Source organism: Pyxicephalus adspersus, chromosome 2 (genome assembly GCF_032062135.1).
Source record: "Pyxicephalus adspersus chromosome 2, UCB_Pads_2.0, whole genome shotgun sequence".
Taxonomy (NCBI): Eukaryota; Metazoa; Chordata; class Amphibia; order Anura; family Pyxicephalidae; genus Pyxicephalus; species Pyxicephalus adspersus.
In genome coordinates this window covers 108818972-108844974 of record NC_092859.1, presented here as the reverse complement: position 1 = coordinate 108844974, position 26003 = coordinate 108818972, and the positions used below count along the sequence as shown (strand labels likewise).

The 26003-nt window shown below is 34.8% G+C and overlaps 1 protein-coding gene across 24 annotated transcripts in view; it reads left to right on the top strand.

The window, feature by feature from the left end:
• CELF2 (CUGBP Elav-like family member 2) overlaps positions 1-26003 on the top strand; it is a 320093-nt gene that overhangs the window by 207512 nt on the left and 86578 nt on the right. For all 24 annotated transcript variants that reach the window (XM_072401811.1, XM_072401815.1, XM_072401817.1 and 21 more), the window contains exon 3: positions 6237-6319. In XM_072401811.1, the coding sequence (XP_072257912.1) occupies positions 6237-6319 (83 nt within the window). The remainder of the gene's footprint in view (positions 1-6236; positions 6320-26003) is intronic.

Sequence of the window (26003 nt, the reverse complement as noted above, 5' to 3'; positions counted from 1 at the left end):
TTGAGTTGCTGCTGTATCTTGCATTTCAGCTTTAGAAACGTTAAGTTAAAGCCTTGGTCTGAAAGACTTACACATACATTCCTTTGCCAACTGACATCTGGTGCTGGAAGATAGTACTGCTTTTGCTGGCATATCAATATTTGGCAAATGAGGCTTTTAAAGAGAGGTTTGTCAGGATGAGCTCTTGGAGTGGTATAAACCCTATTATGTGGTTGAGTGGATTTTTTTTTGGGTAACTGCAGTATATCTAGTCTACTCTTTAAACAGCTTGTGTTATTCCCACTGCACACTAATGTGCATCTTGAGTACGACCCCCTGATGTCTTTCATATTCTAACCCATTTAATCTCTGTACCGAAGCGTATGGCTATACAGTAAACTTCATTCTGTTGAATGAAATTAGCATACTGCATTTATCATCGCACAGAATGATTTTAATCAGCTTATGCACTGATCTGTAACTGACCCCATGATACCTAAATGAGTGAAATAAATTTGATTTTAATTTTTTTATTCATATTCTCCATTTTTAGTATATTAAACTATGAAATTGAGTTGGTCTATGTTAATACAAAAGGGGACCTTTTAATATCTCTAGTGCAATTATTCATAATTAAGGGAACTGGGGAAATAGTCACTGAGGATGGGGGTCCATGACCTGTTTAACTCTTTCATTATTTGCTCAAAATTGTACAATTTTCATCTCCTGTCATATACCATGTGACAATAATTAACTAGTAAATGCTTAGATGTAGCTATCATTTTCAGATAAAACATAATTTTGAAATTTTGAAATTAGTGAATAAAGCAGTTAAGAAATGTGCCAGTAAGGGTACACAATTAAGTTGTAATAAAACAATTTAGTCCAAGAAAAGCGCTGAAATTCAAGCGATTATCAATTTTAAAAAGTTGATATTGTGTTGGGTTGGAATGAGTTACTTGAGTTTAGACTGTTTACTTAGCAAAATAAATTCAAATATTAATCAATATGAAGGAGAATTTCGACTTGGCTTAGTGAATGACGTGAAGCTCTACTAATTTCAGTCATCTGAAATAAGCTTCTTTTTTTATTTTCTAATATTTCGCTGCACATGATTTGGTTAGTCTTGCAAAGTGACTAAACTAAACTTTAAAATTCCCTTGGAGTAAGCAGCCTAAACACTTTAGTAAATTAAACCCAATGTTTTAAAATTATGTTTGTTTTATTTTTTTAATCACCATCACATTAAATGACATTCTGTCATACATTGAGTCTGATTTACCAAAACGAAAGGCCAAATATGAATAAAGTACTTTCTATAGTGTATGATTTCAACTTTTCTCAAATAAAATAAATAAAGGGTAAATTTGATTTAAATTAATAAAAATGTATTATAATAAAATTAATCGAAAGCCTTGCTACGTGTATCAGACCCAATGTTTTGTTTACCTTCACAGGTAAGATAACTGTATGGGTTTAATATTAGTTGGAAGATTTTTTTTTTTAAAGAATTTTATACCAGATTGTATTGCACCTTTATCTGCTTGTTAATTTGTTTACTAAAAAATCTATATTCTTTTGATCATGTTTGCAATTCAACTTTAGTAAACTGTCTCATATCTGGTATTTATAATATAATGGTATCTTGGAGATAATTATACCTTTTATTTTTTATATATATATCAGCACTATAACTGCAAATAATGTGTCCCACATTTAATGGTAAATAAAGGGTATTTAAGACCATTAGCTTGTTTAATTTTTTTTTCTATGATTACTCTTGGCCAGTGTTCAACCCAGAAAGTTTTTTAAGCCAGGTGGGATAAAATTGTACGGCGTGGCAGCCCCAGTGTTATGACCCAAAAACAGTCGGCTTATTACTGAAAAGTGCTGTGTGCACCTGGCTATAAGGGCTGGGTAGAACACTGTTGGTGTTTTATTGGGGGTAATCTAGGCAGCTGTAGAGCCACCTGATCACTTTTACAAGGTCTAGCCCCCTTCTCCCACACATATACACGTGTAGTGTGTGCATGCTTGTGTAAGCCAAACACTTATTTAGTATAACTATACACGCTGGAATCAGAAGAATAAATCCAGGCACATTTTTTTTATGGTTAGCCCCAAACTGGTTAACTGCAAAGACTTAAAAAATTTTTTCTATGTAAAATTGGAGTATCACCATTTTTTGTTAGAAAATAGTAGACCAGTGTGCAGTTTTGCATGCAATTTTTTTTTTTTAATCGTGTGGTTTTAACAGCTATCTATATCTGCAATTGTCATTTTTGATTTGCTTGATGAAGAATGCATTGTGTGCTATTTGTTTATAATTTTATATTGGTGATTAAAAGAATGATACGCTTTTGCATTTCTATCTTTTCAAAAATGCAGTTGCCTTTACATGGCCTACTTTAAATAAAAGCAGCTTCAGTGCACATAATACTGTGCACAAGGCAAGAATTAACATATAATGTTACATTTAAACAGATGACTTTGTATGCTTGGCCTCTTTCTGTCAGTTCTCGAAGCCATATAAACAATGAACACTCCGCATATAGAAAGGTATAACGTTCAGCTCACAAGCTCCACCTTCAGGATCACAGGAAGCAGAAAATCTTGTTTATTGAGCACCATGCAGCAGACAAAAGTTGAATCATGTAAAACTGAAGCAGTTATATATTATCTAGTCTGTCTTCTGCACATATTGTACATCAAAAGTGACATTTCATATTGGTATATCATATTTCACATCAGGTTTCATTCTACACAAAAAATTGGTGTATGAAATAGCATACAGTTTAGCACTCTCTGAATGACTGGGGTTTACTAATGTGCTATATTAAAGCACAATAAGGCACTAAATGAAGTCCCTATAGTGCAAAAACTGAATGTTTTTTTCATCCACATACCTGGAATGAACTAAGACTCACATCTATATTAAAGTCTGATTTTACACTATACACATGTACACTCTGTTTGTTGGTGTGAGCCATATTGTTCATATTATGCTAATAATTCATGTATCATAATTTGTTTATTTTATGGTATCCAAACCAGTAATGGCCTATCTGAAACCAAGGGACTGGCCATTGATCATCTTATCTTATTGGCCTCACTAACTATAGTTTATTGTAAGTTCCAATTGAGAAATATTTTAATGGTTCTGTCTAAAGATGCAACATGCTGCTTTGGATCTCTTGGTGGTGTTTGAATAATTTTACAATTCTATATTAATAACTTTTCTATTACGGCTGCATTTTTTGCTGAAGAAAGAACTTAAGACCACACAACTAAAACTAGCCAACAGGCTTAGTCCATGAACTATTTTCAAGAAGTAACTAAAACTGTGTTTGCTATTTATGCTATGCATTGTACTTTGTGATGTTCTTGCAATTGTTTACTAAATAAGCCAATGTATGTAGTAGATCTAGTAGGTTCAACATGTAGCATGGGTTTACAATAGTGTCATATTGTAAGTGTAGTTTTTTGTACAAATGCAATTTTTCAATATTCTAATATCTTAGAAAATATACTAAATGGTATCCTATGAGGTGTAGCCACTGGGTCAAGCATTATGTAAACAACCAACCCCATTTTATAAAAAGAAGCTAATTTTTCTGTGCAACCAGTCAGAGTTACCCCATCCTAAACCAGACCGATTTATTCTTAGGTATATTAAGTCTCTAATCACCTTTTTCAATAGAAGGGTTCATATTCCCATTCCAGCCAGGACTCATTGGGTCCTGGTGTGACGTCATCTAAGTAAACTGTCATTAGTCATTGTGGGAGTACTGCTCTCTGGATTTAGAATTTATTAATATATATATATGGTCTTTTGTCAAGTAGAGCTATTGCATATATAATATTAAACAATTTGCATTGTGATTTCTTGAGATGAATTAATATACTTGAATATACTTAAAAGGTAATATGTAGACCTGGGTGAATGTACGGAGTTGTGCATTAAATAAAAAGTATTATGTTACATAAATCATTCATGTTAAAAAAAAAAAAATGTTTGAAAAAAAATGTGCGACATTGTGTTATACATTAGTATGTCATGTAAGCCTCAGAATCACACTGTGATTACACTCATGCAAAAGATTACTGTATTTAGCTGGAGCAGTGTGCTGATGAGTCATTTAATTGAGCTGCATAATATAACATATACGACTTCAATGAAAAGGTTTTTCTTGGTGTTTTCTTAGGTGCACATGGTTTCCTAGAATTATATCAACATATTTCACTGTTACTTAAATGTCACCTGCTGAGTTTTTTTGAGGAGTTTCTGCTTTACCAGTAGATTACATGCAAGTCTTCTAATGAGTTTCCTAATGATTAGATGTAAAATGCCTAGATTGCAAGCAGTATATAATGTTGTATACTATTCTTGAGGTTTTTATCCCCTGATAACACTCTAGCTGCATGACCGTAGCCAAGCAGTGGAAACAAACTAGCTTAACCAAGAGAAAGATGTTACTGATTATTATACAATGTACTATTGCCATGATTAAAATAAATAAAATAAACTAGTCCACCCGATTTTCAGACATGCAAGCCTTTGTGTCATGCATGCATTTTTCACCTCCCTTCACATGCTTTTTGGTTGGGCCTTCCATAAACACAAACATGTAATATACGGTGTTAGGAAAAGATGTTGGGTAGCACAAGCATATGTTGCTACTGCTATATCATCTAGTGAAACAATAGTTTTTAAAACAGGTTTTCTAACTGTCCAGATCCCCCATATCTACCTAGACCAAAGATGTGAGATGACTGATCTGTTCTAATTTTATTGGGCTTCTGTTTGGTCTATAGGAACCTTTAGCCATAGGTGTAGCTAATATATATTTTTCACATTGCTTAAAAACAGCAAGGCATGCATCAGCTTTATTAACCTTGACTTTAGCTAAATTATTATTATTATTATTATTATTATTATTAAACAGGATTTATATAGTGCCAAAATATTACGCATTGCTGTACATTAAATAGGGATTGCAAATGACAGACTAATACAGACAGTGATACAGGAGGAGAGGACCCTGCCCTGAAGAGCTTACAATCTAGTAGGTGGGGGAATTTCACACACAATAGGATGGGAGATATGTAGTGGTGGGAAGTAGTGGTGGTTTCAAATGACAGAAGAAGACGGGTAGGCAAGTTTGAAAAAATGAGTTTTGAGCAGCTCTGGAGAAGTCTTGTATCCGTGCGTGTGATGAGGTTATGAGTGAGGAAGTCATTAGTAGGTCATTGGAGGAGCGGAGAGAGTGGCAGGGGGAGTATTTTTTTAACCATGTCAGAAATGTAAGTGGGACAATCCCTGTGCAGGGATTTGAAGGCAAAGCACAGGAGCTTAAATTTGATTCTAAGGTAAAATGGAAGCCAAAGGAGAGAACTACAAAGAGATGCAGCGGAAGAGGAGCGGAGGGAAGGATGGATGAGTCTGGCTGCAGCATTCATAATAGATTGTAGAGGAGAGAGTCGGGTTAGTGGAATACCAGCGAGAAGGATGTTACAGTAGTCCAGACGGGAGATAAGAGCATGTACAAGGAGTTTGGTGGTATTTGACACTAATCCGGTAATCAACCAATCTATAAAATAGTAGACTAGTGTGGTGATAAAACAGTACTACTGATGTACTTCAAGGTACTCAGAGTAAATGCCCAAAGACTGATATCTGATTTAGAAAGACTATAAGGGGTCTATTCAAAGATCCTGGTATTGGGGTCTAGCAGCCGTGGACATAGTTGAAAAAAGACATCAAGTTCAGCCACTAGGGAAATAAACATATCCCTGAACCACTAGATATTACTTGATGTTCTATTGTTTGGTAATGTATATATAAAACAATTCCCTTGTTCTCTAAAACACATTCACAAATAATTCAAGTGCATAGTTCTTTAATGTTTCAATCCATTCTTTAAACATAAAAATAATTTGCACATCAAGTAGGTCATGTTAAGTAATAATATCCTCACCATAAATATTAAAATATATGCAAGTTAATTTTAAATGGAATATACCTGAATTGTAAGAAAATATCACTCGAAGTTTGTCAGTTATTTTAATATATTAACTATTCAAATTGTGTTCTACTGAAAGTACATTTGGCATTATTAATACTTGTACTCCATTGTACATGTTGGAGTGAGTTCCTAAATCCTTCTTTCACTATACAGTTCATTTATCTTCATTTAGACTGTACCTGGATGTTATATTCAGGCATTTCCTAATCCCTCTCTGTGTCTGATCCGCAGGTTGTTGTTTCGTAACGTTTTATACAAGAAAAGCAGCACTGGAAGCACAGAACGCATTGCACAATATTAAAACTTTACCTGGGGTGAGTACATTCTTCTTCTCCTTGACACTGTGTCATGATTAAATGTCATTTATTTGTTCTGTTTATTGCTAGGGAATAGCTCTCTTTCTAAAGAACCAATGGGGAAATGATGAAGTGTAAACTGCTCAAAATGACTGGGCTGTGATGGTGTCGGGCTAATCCCTTAATTGTCTCAGTCAGATGGCTTTGTGTAGAGTAAATAGAAGGTACTTTAGGCTTTATCTAGGAAACAGGCACCACATTACCACCTTACGGTTATAATCCTGTTTTTTTCTTATTATTATTAAAAACAAGCACTTTGAACTAATTTTTTTAAAGAAAAAAAGCTTTGAAAGTTTGTACATCATGAAACTCACAAGTGGAACCAGTGCCAAACATATTGTGACAATAAAAAACCTAAAAGTTAATTCATATAATATAAAGTATGAGATTTCTGTAGTACTGCCAATATGTTTCCCAAACCTTGGTCATTAGTGGGCACCCAGCATGACCTTACCCTTTGGTGTCCCATAAATCCCATCTCCCCATCATAATAATAATATTAATGTAAGTCTTAATTTGTCATTGAGGGTTTCTTCGGATAAAACCCTGCTCAAATGCCCATTATATGGCTGATCCAGTAAATACCATAATATCCATAATATACCTGCAAAAGAAGACAATAGCACCACTTAATTTATGATGTGCTATGGGCCAGTAAACATGTTATAAATACAAGTAAATAGTGGAGCTGATGCCAGAGTTGATTATCCAATGATAAATAATATCAGAGGAACATAGTGTGATGCAATAGAATTGTATTAACGGCATTGCATGAATGATCTTGAATGATCTCTAAGATGCAAATAATTTATCTTTCAAGACATTTCCTATAAAAATGCATCAAATAATTCAGAAACCCCAGGTTACAATAAGCTATTCTGAAATAATAAAGCTTGTAAGAAGTCACGTGACCTGTTTTTTAGAATAAAAATATTGTTATGCTAATAGCAGATAAACACAAGCTTAGCTTAGCAAGGGAAATATGAAATGGTAGGAACAACATTTATCACCTTGAACATAAAGCATAAATATTTGATTTCTGACATATATTTGCCATCTTTAACAAGTCACTTCTTACAAATGGCCTCAAGCTTTAACAATAATTGGTTTATTCTCAGGACAGGGACTGATTGTACTGGTGTCTTTGTAAAGTACCGCAGACATCAGCAGTGTTTCTAGAAATATACTACATGGCTAGCATTGTGCAGTTATAATAATATGCAGTGCCTGCACAGCTTCCATGTTCATTTGTATCATGACCAGTAGCCATTTAGTAAATAAATGTGGCAGTCTTTCAGAATTCATGCCATACACAGTATCATTTAATTGGATAATTTAGCATTAGCTGCATTAATTGGGTTAGTAAGCCTTTGAGATATTAAAACCTGATGCTTTCCCTTGGAGAATAATTATCATCTAGACAACAAAAATTCACAGAGAGGTTTTCTTAGTCCTGCAGCGTTACAATATTGGTCTCACATGTGGTGGCAGCATACATGAGGAAGCATAACCATACGGTATATGCCATTCTTTGCTTCTTTATTCATCCGTCATTAAATGTTTAGTAAATCCTGCATTGTATCAGCTCAGTCTGTCTTATAGCATAAAGACACCTATTGGTTTTATTATTACGTTTGCTAAAACTGACACAGTTGTGAGGGGACCTCGGCAACCTAATGGGCTGTAGTGTGAAAACTGCTTTTGCGTTATTGCTGTTCTTCTCCATGGACATACATAAAGTAGAACTGAACAATCAAAATAAATGATTGCAACCAGGTAGGTCATTTATTGCAAAAGACAGACAGACTAAAAATAAACTTTCCTTTCTGATCGCAATTTTTTCTTTACACTCACTTGTGACTGCCATCTTTATCCTGTACTCTCCCGGGTGTAGGTTCTTCTGCCATCATGATTGGCCGGTTCAGAATGTCAAACTCCCATGCTGGGTCTCGGGATACTTAACATCACACACATCAGTTATTATGTCTAATCACAATTTTTCATTGTGGAATTATAGTTCTATTTTAATTCAGTGATTCAGAAGATGTTTTTTAGACACATAATGAGGAACCGTTTACATTTCATATTTCTCTTGATCAACTCTTGCAATGGGCCTGATATAATAGGGTTCTCCAAAACTGGAGAGGATAGACTATCATGGGACAACTTGGGGGATTCAACAAACCTGGATTGGATTTCTTAAAAAACACCTGCTGGTAATTTTTTTCAATTGGGGACCAGATCAATTCCACAGTCTATCTTCTCCAGTCTGGGTGAATCTTACTACGAGGGGGTGCTGAGAAGTTCCTGGCTTTGCCCCCTTCCAGATGAAATAGAAAAATGAGTGTGGGGTCATATGACAGCCTAATATCTTAGTATGTACCTGTGCAAATATCACTGTCTTTGCGATTCTTAACACTGTTTTTTCTTTTAGTGAGAATCTGTGATGGTAGAGGCACAAGCAGATTTCACGTCATTGGAGTTACGGGCCGTCATGAAGTTTTTGTTTCTCCAGGAAAGGAAGGACACTTCCCCCCCAGTGTTTGTGACATCTCAGTGTGAATGTCCTTTGCTGACTTTCCCTGGAGAAACAAAAACTTCATGACGGCCCGTAACTCCAACGACTTGAAACTTGCTTGTGCCTCTGCCATCACAGCTTCTCACTAAAAGATACTAAGATATTAGGGTGTCATATGCCCCCACACTCATTTTTCTATTTCATCTGGAAGGGGGCAAAGCCAGGAACTTCTCAGCACCCCCTCGTAAATCCAGCCCAATGTGTATGACTGGGGTTGGGGTCCCATAAAATTATGGCTTCTTATGAGCAGAGGGTAAAAAGATAGAAGGGATGGAAAAAAAACAGGCACCTCATTACCATTGGAATCCAACTGACTCATGGTACCAATCTGACACTACTAAATCTAATCACATTCTTTCTCATATTTCCAAGGAAGATTATCATATGAATGTTTAATTTGTTGATACATAGATCACCTTTAGTTTCAACACCAAAATTTCAATACGAGCAGACATTCCCCTGCTGCTGCAGGTACTAAGCTACAGCATCAGGGGAATGTCAACTCGTATTGATATTTTTTTAGTGTGTCTAATGTGATCAACAACACTAGAGGGTTTGTGAATCTGTGCAATCAGAATGTTTAGCAAAAATGCAGAATGTGTTTTAAGTGCTACCTACTTCTGGTGTATTTTTAGTATCTAGTCCCCACCTTGTTAGGTGCAATTTGGGTACTGCAACCCCTGAGGTTGTTTCCAGATGCTGAATGTTTGAAAATATCATATGTGTCACTCAAAGCTTACTGACAAATTGCTTAACCCAGGGAAGTTATTAAGTAGGTATCCAATCATGCATCAATACCCATGTCACTTAGATGAATCAAAATTTTTGCTTTACTTTGTCTTGATAACACAATTAATTCAATGTGTGCACATTTCATTTACTCATTTTATATAGCTATTTTTAGAATTAGATTTCTCAAATTGTAAAAAAATAGAGGACTCATCACCCCATGAAGAGATCACCAACTGACTAAACATAGCTGTTGTTTACTTGTATGCTAGACAGATTTGCAGTGAATGCACCCCATGCTTCTTAGTAACCCCAGGCAAGAGTAACGAAATAGAGCAGACACATTTTTATTTTAACAATAACTTCAGAAATGTTCGTTGAAAATGTTGTAGTAGGTAATAATATAGTGAATTTCCAGTTTTGTTAGGGAAAAAAACAACCCCCTTCAGATGCCCTACATACACTGCAAAGCTTTTTAAACTTTTTCATGCTGTTTTTGTTTTTTTTAAGTATGTAAGACCTACACTGAACTTTTATTAAAATTACTTCTAAGTGGTAGTGTCTGCCTTTTTAATATTCACCCGAGAGATCCACATGGGCTAGTAAAAGAAACGGATGTGTCAAACTTTTCATAGTGAAGACTCTTTAGTATTGCACCAAACCTGAAAATAGACTTCCGCCTAAAGCTGAGACTTCTATTTCTAGATGTTCTGTACACACACAGTTTACAGAATACCCACTGGATGCTATAATTGCATGGAAGCAACATATAATTTTTTGTTTTAGAAAATCCTTATGGTAGCAGATAGTGTTATAATTTGTCTGCAAGATTAAGGTTTAGCGAAAGTGAAGTGGTTTCTTTTAGAAGATTTTTTGAAAATAACTAAAATTTTATAAAACTGTCCAAGCAAAACTAATATTTCAGTAATAGGTGTAATTTGGGATAGGGGTGGTTACTTACTGAAGTCTTATCTTTCCCCTATGGCAAATTCTTCCAGCTACCGTTCTTGGCTCTGTTCCCAGCAATGTATGGCTTGCTTTGGGTCTTCCTTCTTTTGTTACAGTCTTCTTGACATGAAACAAGTCACATATCTTACAGTAACACTTCGAAGTTATCCTAGGTAAGGAGTCAGGACCTGGAACTTAAAACAGTAGGTTTTAAACACTTGATTTTTTCTTTAAAAATAGGCATTAGTAGCAGCCTGCATGTTATCCCTATGGAAGGTTTTCATTAAAGCACAATACATAGCTGAGGATTTTCATCAAGTCCAAAAGATTTAGATACCTTTTTATGACAGAACAATGTTTCAATCAAGATAGATAGCAATATTTTACGTCAGGGCATTAATAGTATAGAAAAATTGACTATCTATCAAAAATGTTATTTTCTTTCAAAAGGTTTCCCTTATATTGATTGAATTTTTATGTGTTAGGATATTTTTTGTAGATGTCAGATTGTTTTTAAATTTGAAGCCATGAATAGGTCACACAAAATGTAGGCTGCATGGAATACTGTAGTGCTGTACAGCACAGAAACACCGACTCAGTAATCGTTTCTAAACAGTGTGGTTTACAGAGCCAGAAAATATGTCTTGTTATATGAGGGTCTGTATGTGTCAATGACTGCAAATGTTAGCTTTGATCTAGGGTATCAATATTATTATAATTACAGTTTTAGACTAATTATAGAGTTATGGGTTATAAGACAAATAGACAAGTAGACAAGTAATAAAGGGTGTTTTTCAGAAAGTAGGAACAAGCCTAATAGGATGAGAGATTGGGGGCAACTCTAGGGAAGTCTTCCAGCTGTGCATGGGAGGTTATAAATGAGTAAGTTATTAGTAGGTCATTGGATGAGCAGATAGGGGGACTAGGGGTGTATTTGTGTGGGAAATGTAGGTGGGGCACAAACCGTGGGTGATCTTAACAGCAAAGCACAGTAGCTTTGATTTGATTCTTAGGTAATTGGAGGCCAGTGTAAAGAATTGCGGAGAGAGGTGGCAGATTTATGGAGGAATGGAGCGATAAATCTAACTGCAGCATTCATGACAGTTTGGACAGGAGATGGTCTGGTTAGTGTATTGCCAGAAAAGAAATACGAGCATGTACCAGGAGTTTGAAGGTCTGTGGTGACAGAAAGGGAAGTATTTTGGATATATTTTATAGATTGTAGGGCCAAGTAATGGTATAAATTTGGCGTATATATAGAATAATAAAGGGCGTTTACCCTAATCCAGGGCCTCTTAGCTTCTTCTTTATGTATGGCTCAGTATAAAATGTCCTATGGCTAGCTAGGGAGCTTTAAATAAATTATTATGCTGTAAACTCAAATAAAATTGACTTGAAGCTTCCTTAAGACCAGTTAAAAATAGGTAAAATGGGTACAGGGATGTGGATTTTCTAAATAGTCAGGATTCCTTGTGGTGCCTTCCCTTAGGCAGGACTAACAAAGAGGTTAAATGGCTGATTTTCCTTAGAGTAAATATGTACTAAGCGGAATTCATAGCTTGTCATGGTAGATGACATTGAACAGTGAAAATGTTTGCTGCCTGGCTGTCACACATACCGTTACAAATTCTGACTTTGCTTAATGTTTCCAGGTCAGGTTCTTGAAATTTTAAAGCCTAAGGTCTCAGGCAAAAAACATTTTCAGGTGGAGATGTTACAATGGCAGAGCTACATATGTCAGTAGAGAATGTCCTATTGTCTTATATATATTAGTAAGTTATTGTGCAGATAATAGCCTAGACTAGCTGTCTATGTTACTTAATATAGACATTATAAAGGATTGTGTTACACAGGTGCTCCTATATAGTGCATTTTAAGGAACCAGGTGTTAATATAGTAGAATCTGTGGACAATTTTTACTCTTATATTTTATATAATTGATCCAAAGCTGTCACCCAGAGATCATGCTGATGTATTATCGTACATTACTGATTTCAGTAAATGTAATCTGCTTTTTCCATAATTAGAAAAGTGAAATATTGCTAATAATGACTCTGACATTCATTATCATTTTTCATTAATACCTCTTAATTTCCAGCTGATATCCTTCTAAACCAGGCTCACTGCCTCGGTGTTTGCCATATGTGATCATTCCCCATTTTCAGAGCTATTCTTGATGTACATTATGCACTTTGTCAATGCATTTTGTCAGCAATGTTTTATGAAATTAAAAAATGTATCCTATCTGTAAATTGCCAATCCGATTTCTCGTCTGAAAGCTACTGTGAGTGGCCTTGTTTGTATTATTGATTTTTTTTAAGTTGTTCCTTTTACAAAATCCAACATTAAAAACATTATTTTCATTATTCTCTAGTCTGATAACTGCATAAACATATACCTATTGAATCCTTTTTTATTTTCCTGGCGGCCATCAAGGAAAAGTTTGTGGGGGCCAGAGACTGAGTTTAGTCAACCAGATAGCAACCAGAATGCCTTGACAAAACAAGTTTCAACTTCAATATTAGACAGACATAACACAATACTATTAATTTTGGCCTTTAGTAATGAGCTGTATCGTATAGTCAGGATTCAGCCAACAAATAAGGCCAGGACTTGTACCTTACCAGAATGACCAGCACAATCAGTTACCTAACTACTCTTATCTTCTAGATCAGTATTTCCCAACCTTTCTTAGGTCGCGGCACATATTTTACATTCGAAAAATCCCACAGAACACCACTAAACAAAAATGTCACAGACAGGTTAATAGGCTACCTGCTGCCATTTAGTGGAAGAGTATTTCTTTGTTCTGCCTATCACTATACATCACTAGTATAGACAAATGAAGACAAATTATTTGCAGTAAATAAATAATAATTTTCGGACCAATTAACTGAAATTGGATAATTTCCCACGGTACACCTGAAGATCTCTCACAGCACACTAATGTGCCGCGGCACTGTGGTTAAAAATCACTGATCTAGATCAACTGGTCAGGTCTGCTATCTCTCAACTCTAACTTTTTTGAGTGCTTTTGAGACCACTTCTGCTACTCATATCCTTGCCACTGAGCACATTGCAAGCATAAAAATATAAAGGGCCTTCATTTTGCATAGTTCACCATAGACTGAATTGTTATGATTTACACTATAAACCAAATTCAAATGCTTACGGTTTTTGAATATAATGCATAGTGGGCAGCATTTTAAATAGGTAATTGTGTACTTGCTACTCTAAGTACAATACAAGTGTTTTTTGTCTCTATATATCAAATTTACTTACAAATTAAAAATCAGCACTCAGCACTGAAGTGGTTGATTATCACTGATGTGCAACCCATGTTTGCTTTGCAGGGAGAAAAGTACCAAAACCCCAGGTGGCCATTGTGTTGGCTTTGGCCAAGAGATTTAAATGTTGGGAGTAAGTTAAGCATAGCTGAATCTATCCGTTCTATTTTGAAATGAATGAGCCTGCCCTGTAGCTTTGTGCTTATTACCTGGATGATAGCAATTAGGACCATGACCTGCAGTAACCAAAGAATGTGGCCAGGGAATATCCTTTGGTTAAGGATGATTAAATAAAAATTTAATAGAAACCTTTTGGGAGTACTTAACATTCAGACTTCTAACCTAATCAACCCACAATGTAGGCCCATAACTACCAAACTTCCATCTCAAATTGTACCTGTTAACCTTCCCCTAAATTCTTGAACTCCCCTGACCTCTACACCTCTGAATTATGATTAAGGGCTTACAATGAATTGATACACCACTGTATAATCACTTTGTCCTGTGATGCTAGTGTCTGCACAAGGGCATGCAGGCCTGACATCAAACTGCCCCCAACACCAAAGAAAACCGCTAAAGGCTTATACTGGGTCAAAATCTGATGAGACTTGAGTTATGTTCTTCCCAACAAAGAATCACAAAAACAAAACACAGACACAGGTAAGCAGATGTTCTTATGGACTATTTTTGTTGCTTGGCTGGTTTTATAACAGGCTTGAGGTGGATCTTGAAATAGGATCTAGCAATCCTGCTGAGACCAAGCATTGCAAAAGCACCTGGATCCTAAACTATTTCAATTCAAATAGCAATGATATTGATAAATGAATGTAAAAACAAATTCACATCTTTTTGTGAACAGTCTGAGGTTGAAAACCAGATGTATTAAAATTATTAAGTTATTCTATTGAATGAACATGCAAGCTGTTCTTGTCATCTAGATATTATTAGACTGGGTAATTGTGAGTAAGGTGTACTGGACTACCAGTGAAATAAAACCTTGCATTGTAATTAGGACAACACAAAGACAACAAATCCGCTTTAATCCTATTGCTCCATAAACACCATTCTTAGAAGGCAAATACTTCAGAGCAGTGGCCACAGGGTGAATCACTAAACAAATATAGGAAACGCATATTTATACAAATCTGCTTCTTACGCTCCCAAGCACATTCACAGCAAAATATCACAGACAGCATTTTTTTATTAATTATTTTCATCCTATTTTCAGTAAATGTCCGCAAAAGTTCTACACTGGCATGTTCCCATGTATTTAGTTTATGCAACATGCTCATTAGTATAGCAGCTGGGGGCTCAGAAATCACAACAGTAACTGATGACCTTTTGATTATCACAATTTGGACCAACACTGCACTGTTATTTCAAATATTTTTTTTCCTGACTTATTGTTTCAAATAGAAATAAGGCTTGCTGTTACTGTTTCTGTTCCCAATTTTATTTCAGTGTTTACATTAAATGTGAACCAAGTTTTTTTCTTCCATTTAGAAAGCGGTATATAAAAATTAAGGCTGGGTCAGGATTCATGATGACTAGAGCTGCATTTTTTCCTTATCATCCAAAATTGACTTTGCTTATTGAAATTGATATGGTGACATCAAATTATTGTGGTAAAAGTCCGTATAATTTCTACTAATTCCTAGAATGAGATATAACTGATTCATATTTAAAGAAGAAATGAACCCTAGAAACTGTGCCCAAAAAGCAAGAGAAATGATTAGTCACCAGTGTTGCCCATGTCTGCCTTCGGCTGACCTTTTTCCCTATTACTGACTTATTACTGCATTGTATAAAGAGGACCTTCTTGGTAGAAGCAAGCCAGGAAGGGTAAATGTGAGCATTATAGCAGAGGCATCACCAGATCTCCCTTCAGTTTTCAAAAAGACTATTAGTCAGAGCTATCAGTGCCTGAGATCTCACACTACAGATATACAACTATGAGATCATAGGCACAGAAGTACTGTACTTAGACACACTTGCAAAGGTATATTTTCTGGTTACTGCTTGGGCACATTTTAAACTTTTTATATTCAGGTCCACTTTAATTATATTCTAAAAATAAAATTTGGTTGTTCTTCTATTGTTTTTTGTACATCGTATATCTTACATAAGTTTAATGTAACATATTTCAGTAGTTTTGTGTGTTTTTAAAAAACAGTAATATCATGTCTGAAATATGCAGTGCAGTGCAGTCCATTACTATACATTATATAAAGTACATAAAACATAAGAACAGTATTAATATTCTTTAAGAATGGTTGTATTAGTGGTGCACATTATTTACTCATAGTGAATGTGTACATGTATGAAACATTTTATTATATTCCAATACTATACAATAGTTGCTTAATACAATAGACTGATTGCATAAACCACTATATTTGATAATGTAATTTTCAAAAAAAAAAAATTTCTGCAGCAATAATCCAATATAAAGATGTTAGGAAAAACTAAAAATTAAATATCTAAATCACATTCCAAGTCTTAATAAGTCTTGGCTGTGAAGTATTTATAATTTAAATAAATAGAATAACCTTTTCAGAACAGAGCTAACTAGCTAACTTGAAAATTCTTTTTGATTCTTGTTTCTGATTTCAGAAGCATTGAACATAGTAGCGACTGATAGGTAGCTTCTAGAATGAAGTAGTTTACTTTCAGGTTTTGCATCCAGCCTGTTTTTTTCAATGATAATCCATCAGAGATGCAATTGTCTAATCAATTGTTTAGTGACAGACATAATATCAAATTTGCCAAAAGAATTTGCAATGTATTCTTTTTACTTAATAGTGTGATTATAATGGCTTTTGTTTTTTGTTTTTTTTCTATTAAACGACTTGATTGTCTACCTGCATGAGTATATAGTTTAGTCTGCGGTTTTCTTTTTGTAATCATAACATTACGTTTTATGCATAATCCATACATAATATATTGTATTGATAACTAGTTTTCCATTTTCATCATCTTCCTAATTTACCTTAAGGATATATCTTAAACTAAATTCTTTACAGAGATACCCAATGGACATGTCTTTAGCTGCTAAACAGTATTTATATGTCACCATAGGGACCCAGATCCATATTGTCATCCCAGATACAGTAAATCCAACTGATCTCTCGGTGACATTCAGACACCTCATTAGGTTTGAAACATTCAACCATATCTGTTCCCAATGTTCATCTAAGCTTTACAGCCTGAGGCCAATGTTCTGCCATTGTGAATTTTTGCAAGCAAAATAGTTAATGCATAAGATCTACATTCCTGACCCAATATTTATAATTAGAAATAGTAGTGTATGCATATCATATGTTGGATATGATGAATAAACTCTAAAGAGCATGCCTTCAGTTTTTATTGCAATGTAAAAGCTGATTATGAAATGCATTTCACTTTTAATTCTCACCATTACCCAAACTAATGTTTAACCTGTAGCTTACCCATACAATTCATGCTGAAGATAACCAACAAGTGCTGTATATGATTATATCTCTACCTGATTGTAATCGAGTTGATGACCCAATGCAATTGTTTTTATGTTCCTAAGATAAGCTGCAATTGTGGTCGCCATAAGTGGGTGGAATCATAATATGCTAATAGTTGGTGATATGATGTTATAGATTTAAGTGACTGGTTTACAGAATATGTGTCACCATTTGGGTCTGTTGCAAGCATACCTGAAATTATATTCTTTTTTGTCCTGTTCATCTCAAAATTCACTACTGGCAAAGTCAACATCAAAACACATTAGATAAACCTTTGATTTGTGTCTTTTCCCTTTATAATGGACACAAAGTAAAAAGGGAGGGGTGTAAATGATTAATGCAGATTTCTTGGAAGAAAATATTGCAGGGTGCCGTCCGTTTGATTACAAGCTTAAGAATTAGTCAACATTTCCATAATTCTAAACCAATATACACCTGTTTCCCCACTGTGATGTGAAGGCACAACTTAATTTAACAGATGCCCCGCTGTGCTAAACCTCTCATTAAATACCAAGCTAGTTCTGTAATTTAAAGTTACAGAGCAACTGTTGTATAAGGATTGTTTTTGTGTTATGGAATTAATAAGAAGTTAATGATGCCCTTTTGCAAAAAGTCTTCGATTTTCAACATCAAAAAGAGGAACACACAAACGATAGCTGTGTGATGCCTGTTTTTTTCAGGAAGCTGCAGATGTTAACATTTATTGCTAGCATTAGTATTTTTGGCCAGTACATCTCAAATATTTGTTAAAAAGCTATATTACACTTGCACTTGGTAATGATGTTGATGCCACACATATCCCAAGCTTGTATATCAAGAACATGAACCTTAATTAGTCAGCGTGTCTGTGTCCATATGTGTTACTTTATAGAAATATATATTTTTTTTAAATATCAGAAAAAATGTTACTCGGGGAAAAGCTAGAGCTTCCAGATAGCCAGGTAATGGGCTTCCTACAATTACCTATTGCCTGCAATAAAACTGAACGTTTTAAAGAAAATATTGATAATCATGATGGAGAAGAAAATGATATATATTTAACAAATAATTCAGCTATCACTGTATGGGCAAAGAGAAACAACCTGTAAGATTACTGCCTTGCTAGCACATGTACGCAAGGTCACTGATTCATTCTACCTTTGGGCATGACTGTCACTTACAGGTTTCTTTTTTTTCAAGTTTACAAGTACAGCAATTCGCACATGTAAACCTTGCTCATTGTTTATCTAGCAATTTTATGTAAAACATTTTAGAATTCTACTAATTGCCTAATCCATTATTAAGCTAGTAAAGCTTATTGCTAATAATTAGCCATCAATTAGCTTGCAAATTATTGGATAGAATCAACTGTATATCATATTAACTATGTACACTTTTGTAAATTCTCCAGATCAATTTAGATTTTGAATTAGTGATGTCTTGGTAGATTTGCAGTAGCAATGGTAAATATAAAAAAAGATGAGGTCCTTTTATAGATGTTAGCCATGATTATTTAGTATAAATATGTTACTTTTTAAGAAAACTCTCCGAAGACAAGCTTGGAATTAGAATTTTTTTTGCTAAACTCAATGTTCTCTCCTTTCAACAAAAGATATCTCCTCTTATAACACTTCTAACAGTTTGCTTTATTCACTGTCACTCTAGCATTATAAAATAACAGGCTTTTCCAGTACAGGTTACACAGAAGTGTTTCAATACCAGTCAATCCTTGTCAACATAAATTCATAAGGTAAAGACAATTCCATAAATGATGGCATTTATAAACCATTTCTCTTTATAGAATAATGTAAGAATCGGAATCTGATTTGTAATACCAACTGTCTTCAAAAATCTTCTGAAGACACTGACTTCTGTAGAGTTACATTTATTTTACATGCTTATTGTTCTTTAACTCTAAAAGGTTTGTAAGAGGGAAACTATTGGCCTTTTTTCTTAAAAACACATGCTAAGAGCCCTAGGGTTACCATAGCATATGTCAACCAGCAACTTATTTAAAGTTAGAAAATAGCATTGGAAGCAAAAACTATTTACAGAATTACCAGGAGTGTAATAGAAATGTTAAGACATTATATTATTTGGTCTTAAATTTAATACCAACAAAACTAAGTAAAGACACAGACACTTCTTGACTATGAAAAGTTGATGTACAGTCACTTAAATGATAACAAATACAATAATATCTATATCAGGATACCCAATCCTTCAACTGGTTTAGGTATTTCATCCAAGTCAAAGGGGACCTCTTAAGGGGACCCTCAGATAGCCCTTAACCCACCCGGAAATAGGTAAATAGTACCCCTTACCAACTCCCAAAAAAAGTTAATGATTTAGCCGAGAAATAAAACACTAACACTCTTTAAGACAGTTTATATATAATAAAAAAAAACCTAACTGCCATGTTTACATCTTTAATACCTTTATTTATTCCCCAAAAGTGAATCCATTGCCAATATGTCATCCAGTGATTTAAATCCACATCAGTTACAAAAAGTTCCAACCACAGTAGTGAACATGCCTGCTTCCACAGCTACAATGACAGGTTCACAGGTTTACAGAATCTAATAATCACTGGACAACCATTTTGGAGACAGGTTAGACAGGATAGATTAGTCTTTCAGCATGCCCCCTTCCCAACTATAAAGGGAGCGTGGGTGTCTTGTATGTCCAGTAAACTCATGCCCCCTTTATATTGCCAGGTACCTAAGGTCCTGCTGTGAACAGGAGCGGGAATTTAATTTACTAGCTCTGTTAATCAATGTTTTGTTTACTGAAGGAGTGGGAAATCATGGACATTTTCTTAAAAAAATAGCTTGTAAAGCTTGTTGCCTCATTTCTTTTTCCATGTTCAACAGAGAGTCCTTTAGTGTACAATTTTACAGAGTGTACAGAGTCTTTAACAAACCTTTTAAATGCATGTAGCATGATTGCTTTTTCTCTATTTTGTTACCCTGTTATTGCAAACATGTTTGTTATATTATCATACAAAACCAAACAGCATATGTCTAGTTTAATCTACAACTACTGAAAGAGTTAATAGCTCCTACGGGGTATATTTAACCTGAAGAATATTTTAGCGGAGACCAACTATAAAGTTGAAAGTTATTTTTACAGTTTCCTCTTTCTTTTATAAAGATCAGTGAAGTGCAGTGTGGCCTTCCTATTGCATTCTGATTTTCTTTCATTTCCCTTAAGTTGTGGCATCATTATGTCTCCTTTGGTGCAACCTGCTGACTTTATCCCCAATTTCAGACACTCGTTTCCTTTGCTGCTGTGTCTAACTGGGCCTTTTTCTTCCACTGTTCTTGTTGATGCTCTGGTGCTATTAATCTTAGAGTATGCCTTGAAAGTCTGTAACCTAAATGCATTATTCTACATTTAAAGTCTTATCAATTCAGAATATAGATTCTTGTTTAAATAAACTTTACACCAATTAGATTATCAGCTCAAATTCTTATATTATTATATTGTAGAAGGCCAACTTATTTATTTATGGCTGTAATTATTATGATATACCTTATGGTATAGTCTTCATTTATTTTTAGCCAGCTCAAAAAATTGGCTATTACTGCTCCTCTGTTTTGTCTCTTATATATTTGGTTCACCTAAAATACTAAAAAAGACAATACTGATAATTTAGTAAGAATCTTGGATAACAAATATTTTGTTGAGGTATACTTTTTAGTATATTTCCTTCTCTTATCACTTGCCGTGTCATGCACTTATAAATACACTCTTCTTTAAGCTCATTCTGCCTGTATGAACATGAACATAACAAAGATGTTTTACAATATAACTAAATGTGTACATCTACCATAGGTCGCACAGGCTCTACCACACTTTCCCCTGAATCTGCACAAGGCTTAAAGGCATTGTCTGCAAAAGCCTAATTTTAAGTTCAAGTTTACATCAAAGTAAAAAGTAGAAAAAAAGTATAAAACAAATACATATTACAAGTTGAGAACTAGGGTCAGCAACTACTGCAGTCCAAATATGTAGTATTCAACACTGTACAATAGCCCAATAATGACAAAGTTCAGTGAACAGCAAATGGTGGCACCATGCAGACATCCACAATCAACAGATAGCGGGCACACCAATATTATATGTTTACTTGAGTTCCATACCAATGGTATTTCCTAAAAAGTATGATATTAGACATTGGTATCAGCTGTCTATTGATTTTAGCATCTATTACAGGACTAAAATGCTTTCCCTAGATTTCACAATTATGTAAATCTTGATGCCTGTGCAGAAGCTTTTGGCCATGGGTTAGAATAACATGCTGCAAAGTTAAAGGTTTACAGTTAGAATGATCACACTGACTTAGAAAAGATCTTTTAGTATGGAGTAGACTGATGGTATTACTCTACCTGATCGTGTCTCTTGGCCTAGAATCAGCTACTTGCTTGGAGCTCAAAGGCAATGCTAATTATAAGAGATGCAACCCTTTTAAAATATTATACTGTGACTGTTATACTGTTATTGTAACCAATGAGTAATGTATTCATAAACACCTAAGTTACAAAAATTGAGTTCAATGTAATTGTGTCCCTGGAATAAAGGCGAAAACTTGCTTTTATCCTTATGGCACATATTCTTACCGTCATATCTTTCATGTTGAGTCCTATTAGCCAGTTTTTTACACATTTGTAGAATTTACAAAATGAAAATCTAAAGCTGTGTACACAAAACCATGAAGCAAAATAAAGATTTTCCTTGTTAAAAAATCTGTACAAATTGTAGAAGTCAGCGTCTCTTGTAAAACACAGTCCACTAGCTTTATAGAACTAATCCAGATCAGGTCAGTGAACAGTGACCTATTGTACAATTTCTCTTAACATGCACTCATTTATACAGCTATAGGATCACTGGTGTTTGTCCTTGTTAAGAAATGTGTGACAAAACCCATGCAGTTGCAAAGGTCTTTTCGTAGCCTTGACCACACTTCATTCCCATGAAAAGAAAACATGGAAATGATAAAAAATAAATGATGGCATATGATCTTAACTCAATGTGCCTTTTGTTCTTAGAAATTGATAAATATACATTTTTATGATAGTTTTATATGAAAACAAGACCTTCATTTATTGTACTTTTTTAAATATGGGAGGCATGTAAAAAGTGCAAACAAGCAGAATTTAATGTTACCTCTTTTCTCTTTAGTAAACTGGGATTTGTTTTTTTTGGTCTCTGCTCCTTTTTTTGTCATGCTTAGCTTCTTGGGGTTTTTGGAAAAAAATAATATTGGTTACCCCCTTTATATCTCTAGTAGCACCTGCCTACTAGACTCTTGTACTGAATTCTTGTTTAGGAATGTGTGAATTGTAAATTAATGGGAGAATAAAAATATTTTGATTTTAAATAACTTGTCAACATACAGGAATGGAGCAAAAAAACAGATATGCTGTATTTTTTTTGACACAATACATCTTAACACATGATAATACTTTACTGTGCATTGTAGTGCACTGAGTTTAAAAATACGCCCTCTTAATCTACCACACGTTATCGCATGATGGGACGCATGTTGATCCATGATCTTTAACTCCCTGCACATGAACAGGGAAGTGAGAATGAACTCCAACACATATTGTACTTGTCCTTTTGCATGGTAATTTTTCAGTCTTAAATGCACTTTATTAAACATAATGCAAAAAGTTGTGCAGACATGCTCAAAAACCTATAAAGATCAGAAATGCCCAATTTGTATATCAGACCTTTAGGTATTACAGTTTTTGATAACCCAGTTGACAGTCTGACATTTTTTAAAGATCCCCAAAACATTGTATTTCAATTCTGTAAAGGTAATGTTATATCATATCTTGGGCCCCCAACAAATAATTCTGAAACCCTCTTGCAGGGTTTTTAGATTTTGTCTAAATTTTCTGATATCCTGAATTCTCTAATTGAAAGAGCCAGAGCTATTTAAATATAAAATATATTATTTTAATTCAAAAATGTTTATTCTACCTGATATTTTTAATGATATTTAAGGTAACGTCAAATAGTGTAGTCTTTATCATCTCTAACTAGGAAGGTTTCACTGTGATTAGGAAAATCTGTATTTTATCTGGAATTAATGCTGACTGATGAATGGAGAAAAGCTTCACACCCAGTGGCATTGCCTTTGTGCTTGCCTTTTCATCCAAATGCTTTCCTTGCATATCAAAGAAAGGTGCCAATTAAGACTGAATAATTTCAGAGCTCTAAGCAAGTCTGCTCAGTGGTCATGTAATGCAATTAAAACAGGTAATAATAGATCCATCATATTTTATGCTTGCAAGCCATGAAATAGTATTTATAGACTCAATATATATATATATATATATATATATATGTATATTTTTAAGGAAAAGGATTATTTATGTAAAGGTAAATACACTTATTCTCATTAATATTAGTATTCTCTTTCTATATGTTTTCTATGTTTTCACATTATTTATGTATGAGGGAGTGCTGAGAAGTTCCTGCCCTTGCCCTGAAAGAAGATAGAAAGAAGAGTTATGAATTAACACATTTATTCAACATATTGCAGCTTTTCTAGACCGTTCAAATAAAAGTGCTTTGGTTGGGCCGTAAACCAGCTCTCAGCAGCAACTTTGACGCCAGAAATGTCCTCAAAACTTCAAATTTGGGAACAGATAATAGTCTGAAGGGGCCAGGGGAGGTGAGTAGGGGGGGTGGTGGACCAATTGGAAACCCAGGGTGTTCAATTTGGCAGCCACAACATTGAACATGTGAGCTGGTGCATTGTCCTGCAAAAAAGGATCCCTTCGGTCAACTTTCCATGGCATTTTGTCTTAATTGCCTCCTTCAGCTGGTCTAGCTCTTGCTTTGGATGCTTCAATTCGTTCCTTCTTCTGATCACTGTTCAAACATTTCTGCACCCACTTTGCTGAAAGCTTGTGCATGTCTAGGATAGTGGTCATAGTGGTCATAACAAACCCATAACAAACGCTGCCGTGAGATGTCAAGTATTTGGGCTATCTTTTTTTGAGGATATTCCCCGGTCCTTAATAATCAGCTCATGGACAGCATTGCAGGTTGCCAGGTCAGTTGAGGTTTGGGGGTGCCCACTGCGGGGCTCATCTTCAACGGTGAAATGCCCAGCCTTGAAACGGGATCTCCAGGTTTTGACAGTGCTGTAGGAAGGACACATCTCCCCCAGTGTTTGTGACATCTCAGTGTGAATGTCCTTTGCTGATATTCCCTGGAGAAACAAAAACTTCATGACGGGCTGTAACTCCAACAGCATGAAACTTGCTTGTGCCTCTGCCATCACAGCAGAGGCTGTCATATGCCCCCACACTCATTTTTCTATTTCACATGGAAGGGGGCAAAGAAAGGAACTTCACAGCACCCCATCATATCTTTATTTTGCTGCAGTAAAAAGCATATAACCCAAGTTAGATATTTACTTAGATATTTTGTCAGTCAATATGATTAGTTAGACACAGGGAATTATTATAAGCGAACCTTCTATTTGAATGGAGGGTGCTCTTTACATTAAACAAGAAACAGTAACAATGCATTTTAAACTGACTTCTGATTTCACAGTGGTACTAATACAAATAGACTTCACCGCATGGGTGAGGCAAACAGTGCAGAGCATGTAATTGCATTGACCTAAGTGTTATGGTCTCTTTATATTGTAGTCTGGTACTATATAGTTTGTTTCATGTGCCGACATTCTCAGTCAGATTTCAGATTAACCTAGAGATTAATGAAACTGCTCTCTGATATGCTGTAGTGGGTCAAGTGCCCTTAGACTTAATAAGTCAAGAATAACTTCTGGCTCCTCTTCATTCATACATTAATAGAACAATGTCTCTTACTTGAGAAGTTATGAGGAAAAATAATTGCTTGGACATTGAAAACACGGTGTGTCTAATTACAGAAAAAGATCAGAATGGGATTTCATTGTTAAAGTTTAAGTGTGCAGAGGTCGTGGATGATGGTGAATGATGAGAAAACAGCTGGACTTTGTATAATAACCACATTCTCTTGAGAGCAATTGAGAAGCATCAGCAGGCCTCATAGAGATTGCATTTTAGAGAAGTAGTTTGACATTAAATGTGGAGGTGCACATCTAGATTAAAATGAGAAGATAATCACATGCTAAGCAAATGAAGTTGTTCATGCCATTCAATTCAGACAAGAGGAAATTACTGAAAAGTTGCTTTACTGTCTGTCTGGAACATTTGCTGTATTTGTGTTTTCATTATGAAAGCTGCTCCATTATATTTATGATGTCGATAAGTATTAGAACTAGCATTTTAGAAGGGTAGACAAACATTGCACATTGCATTTTCATGTGCATTTGCAATTAAACTGGTGCAATGAAAACCCCAGAAGAAAGAGTAGTAGTTGGTCAGAGCAATCAATAAGTTTTTAGATTTTATTGATGCAAGGCATCTTTGTGTCTTTATCAATGTTTCAGCTTACTTTGAATCAAACTACATCACCTAAATAATTCCCATAGACATTGGGTAACATGGTACCACCGTTGGCCAATAACAAATGCACATGTAGACAACTTCACTTTATGCATAGATGATTGAATTGAAATTCTAACTATATTATAATTTCAGAAAGACTAAAAAACT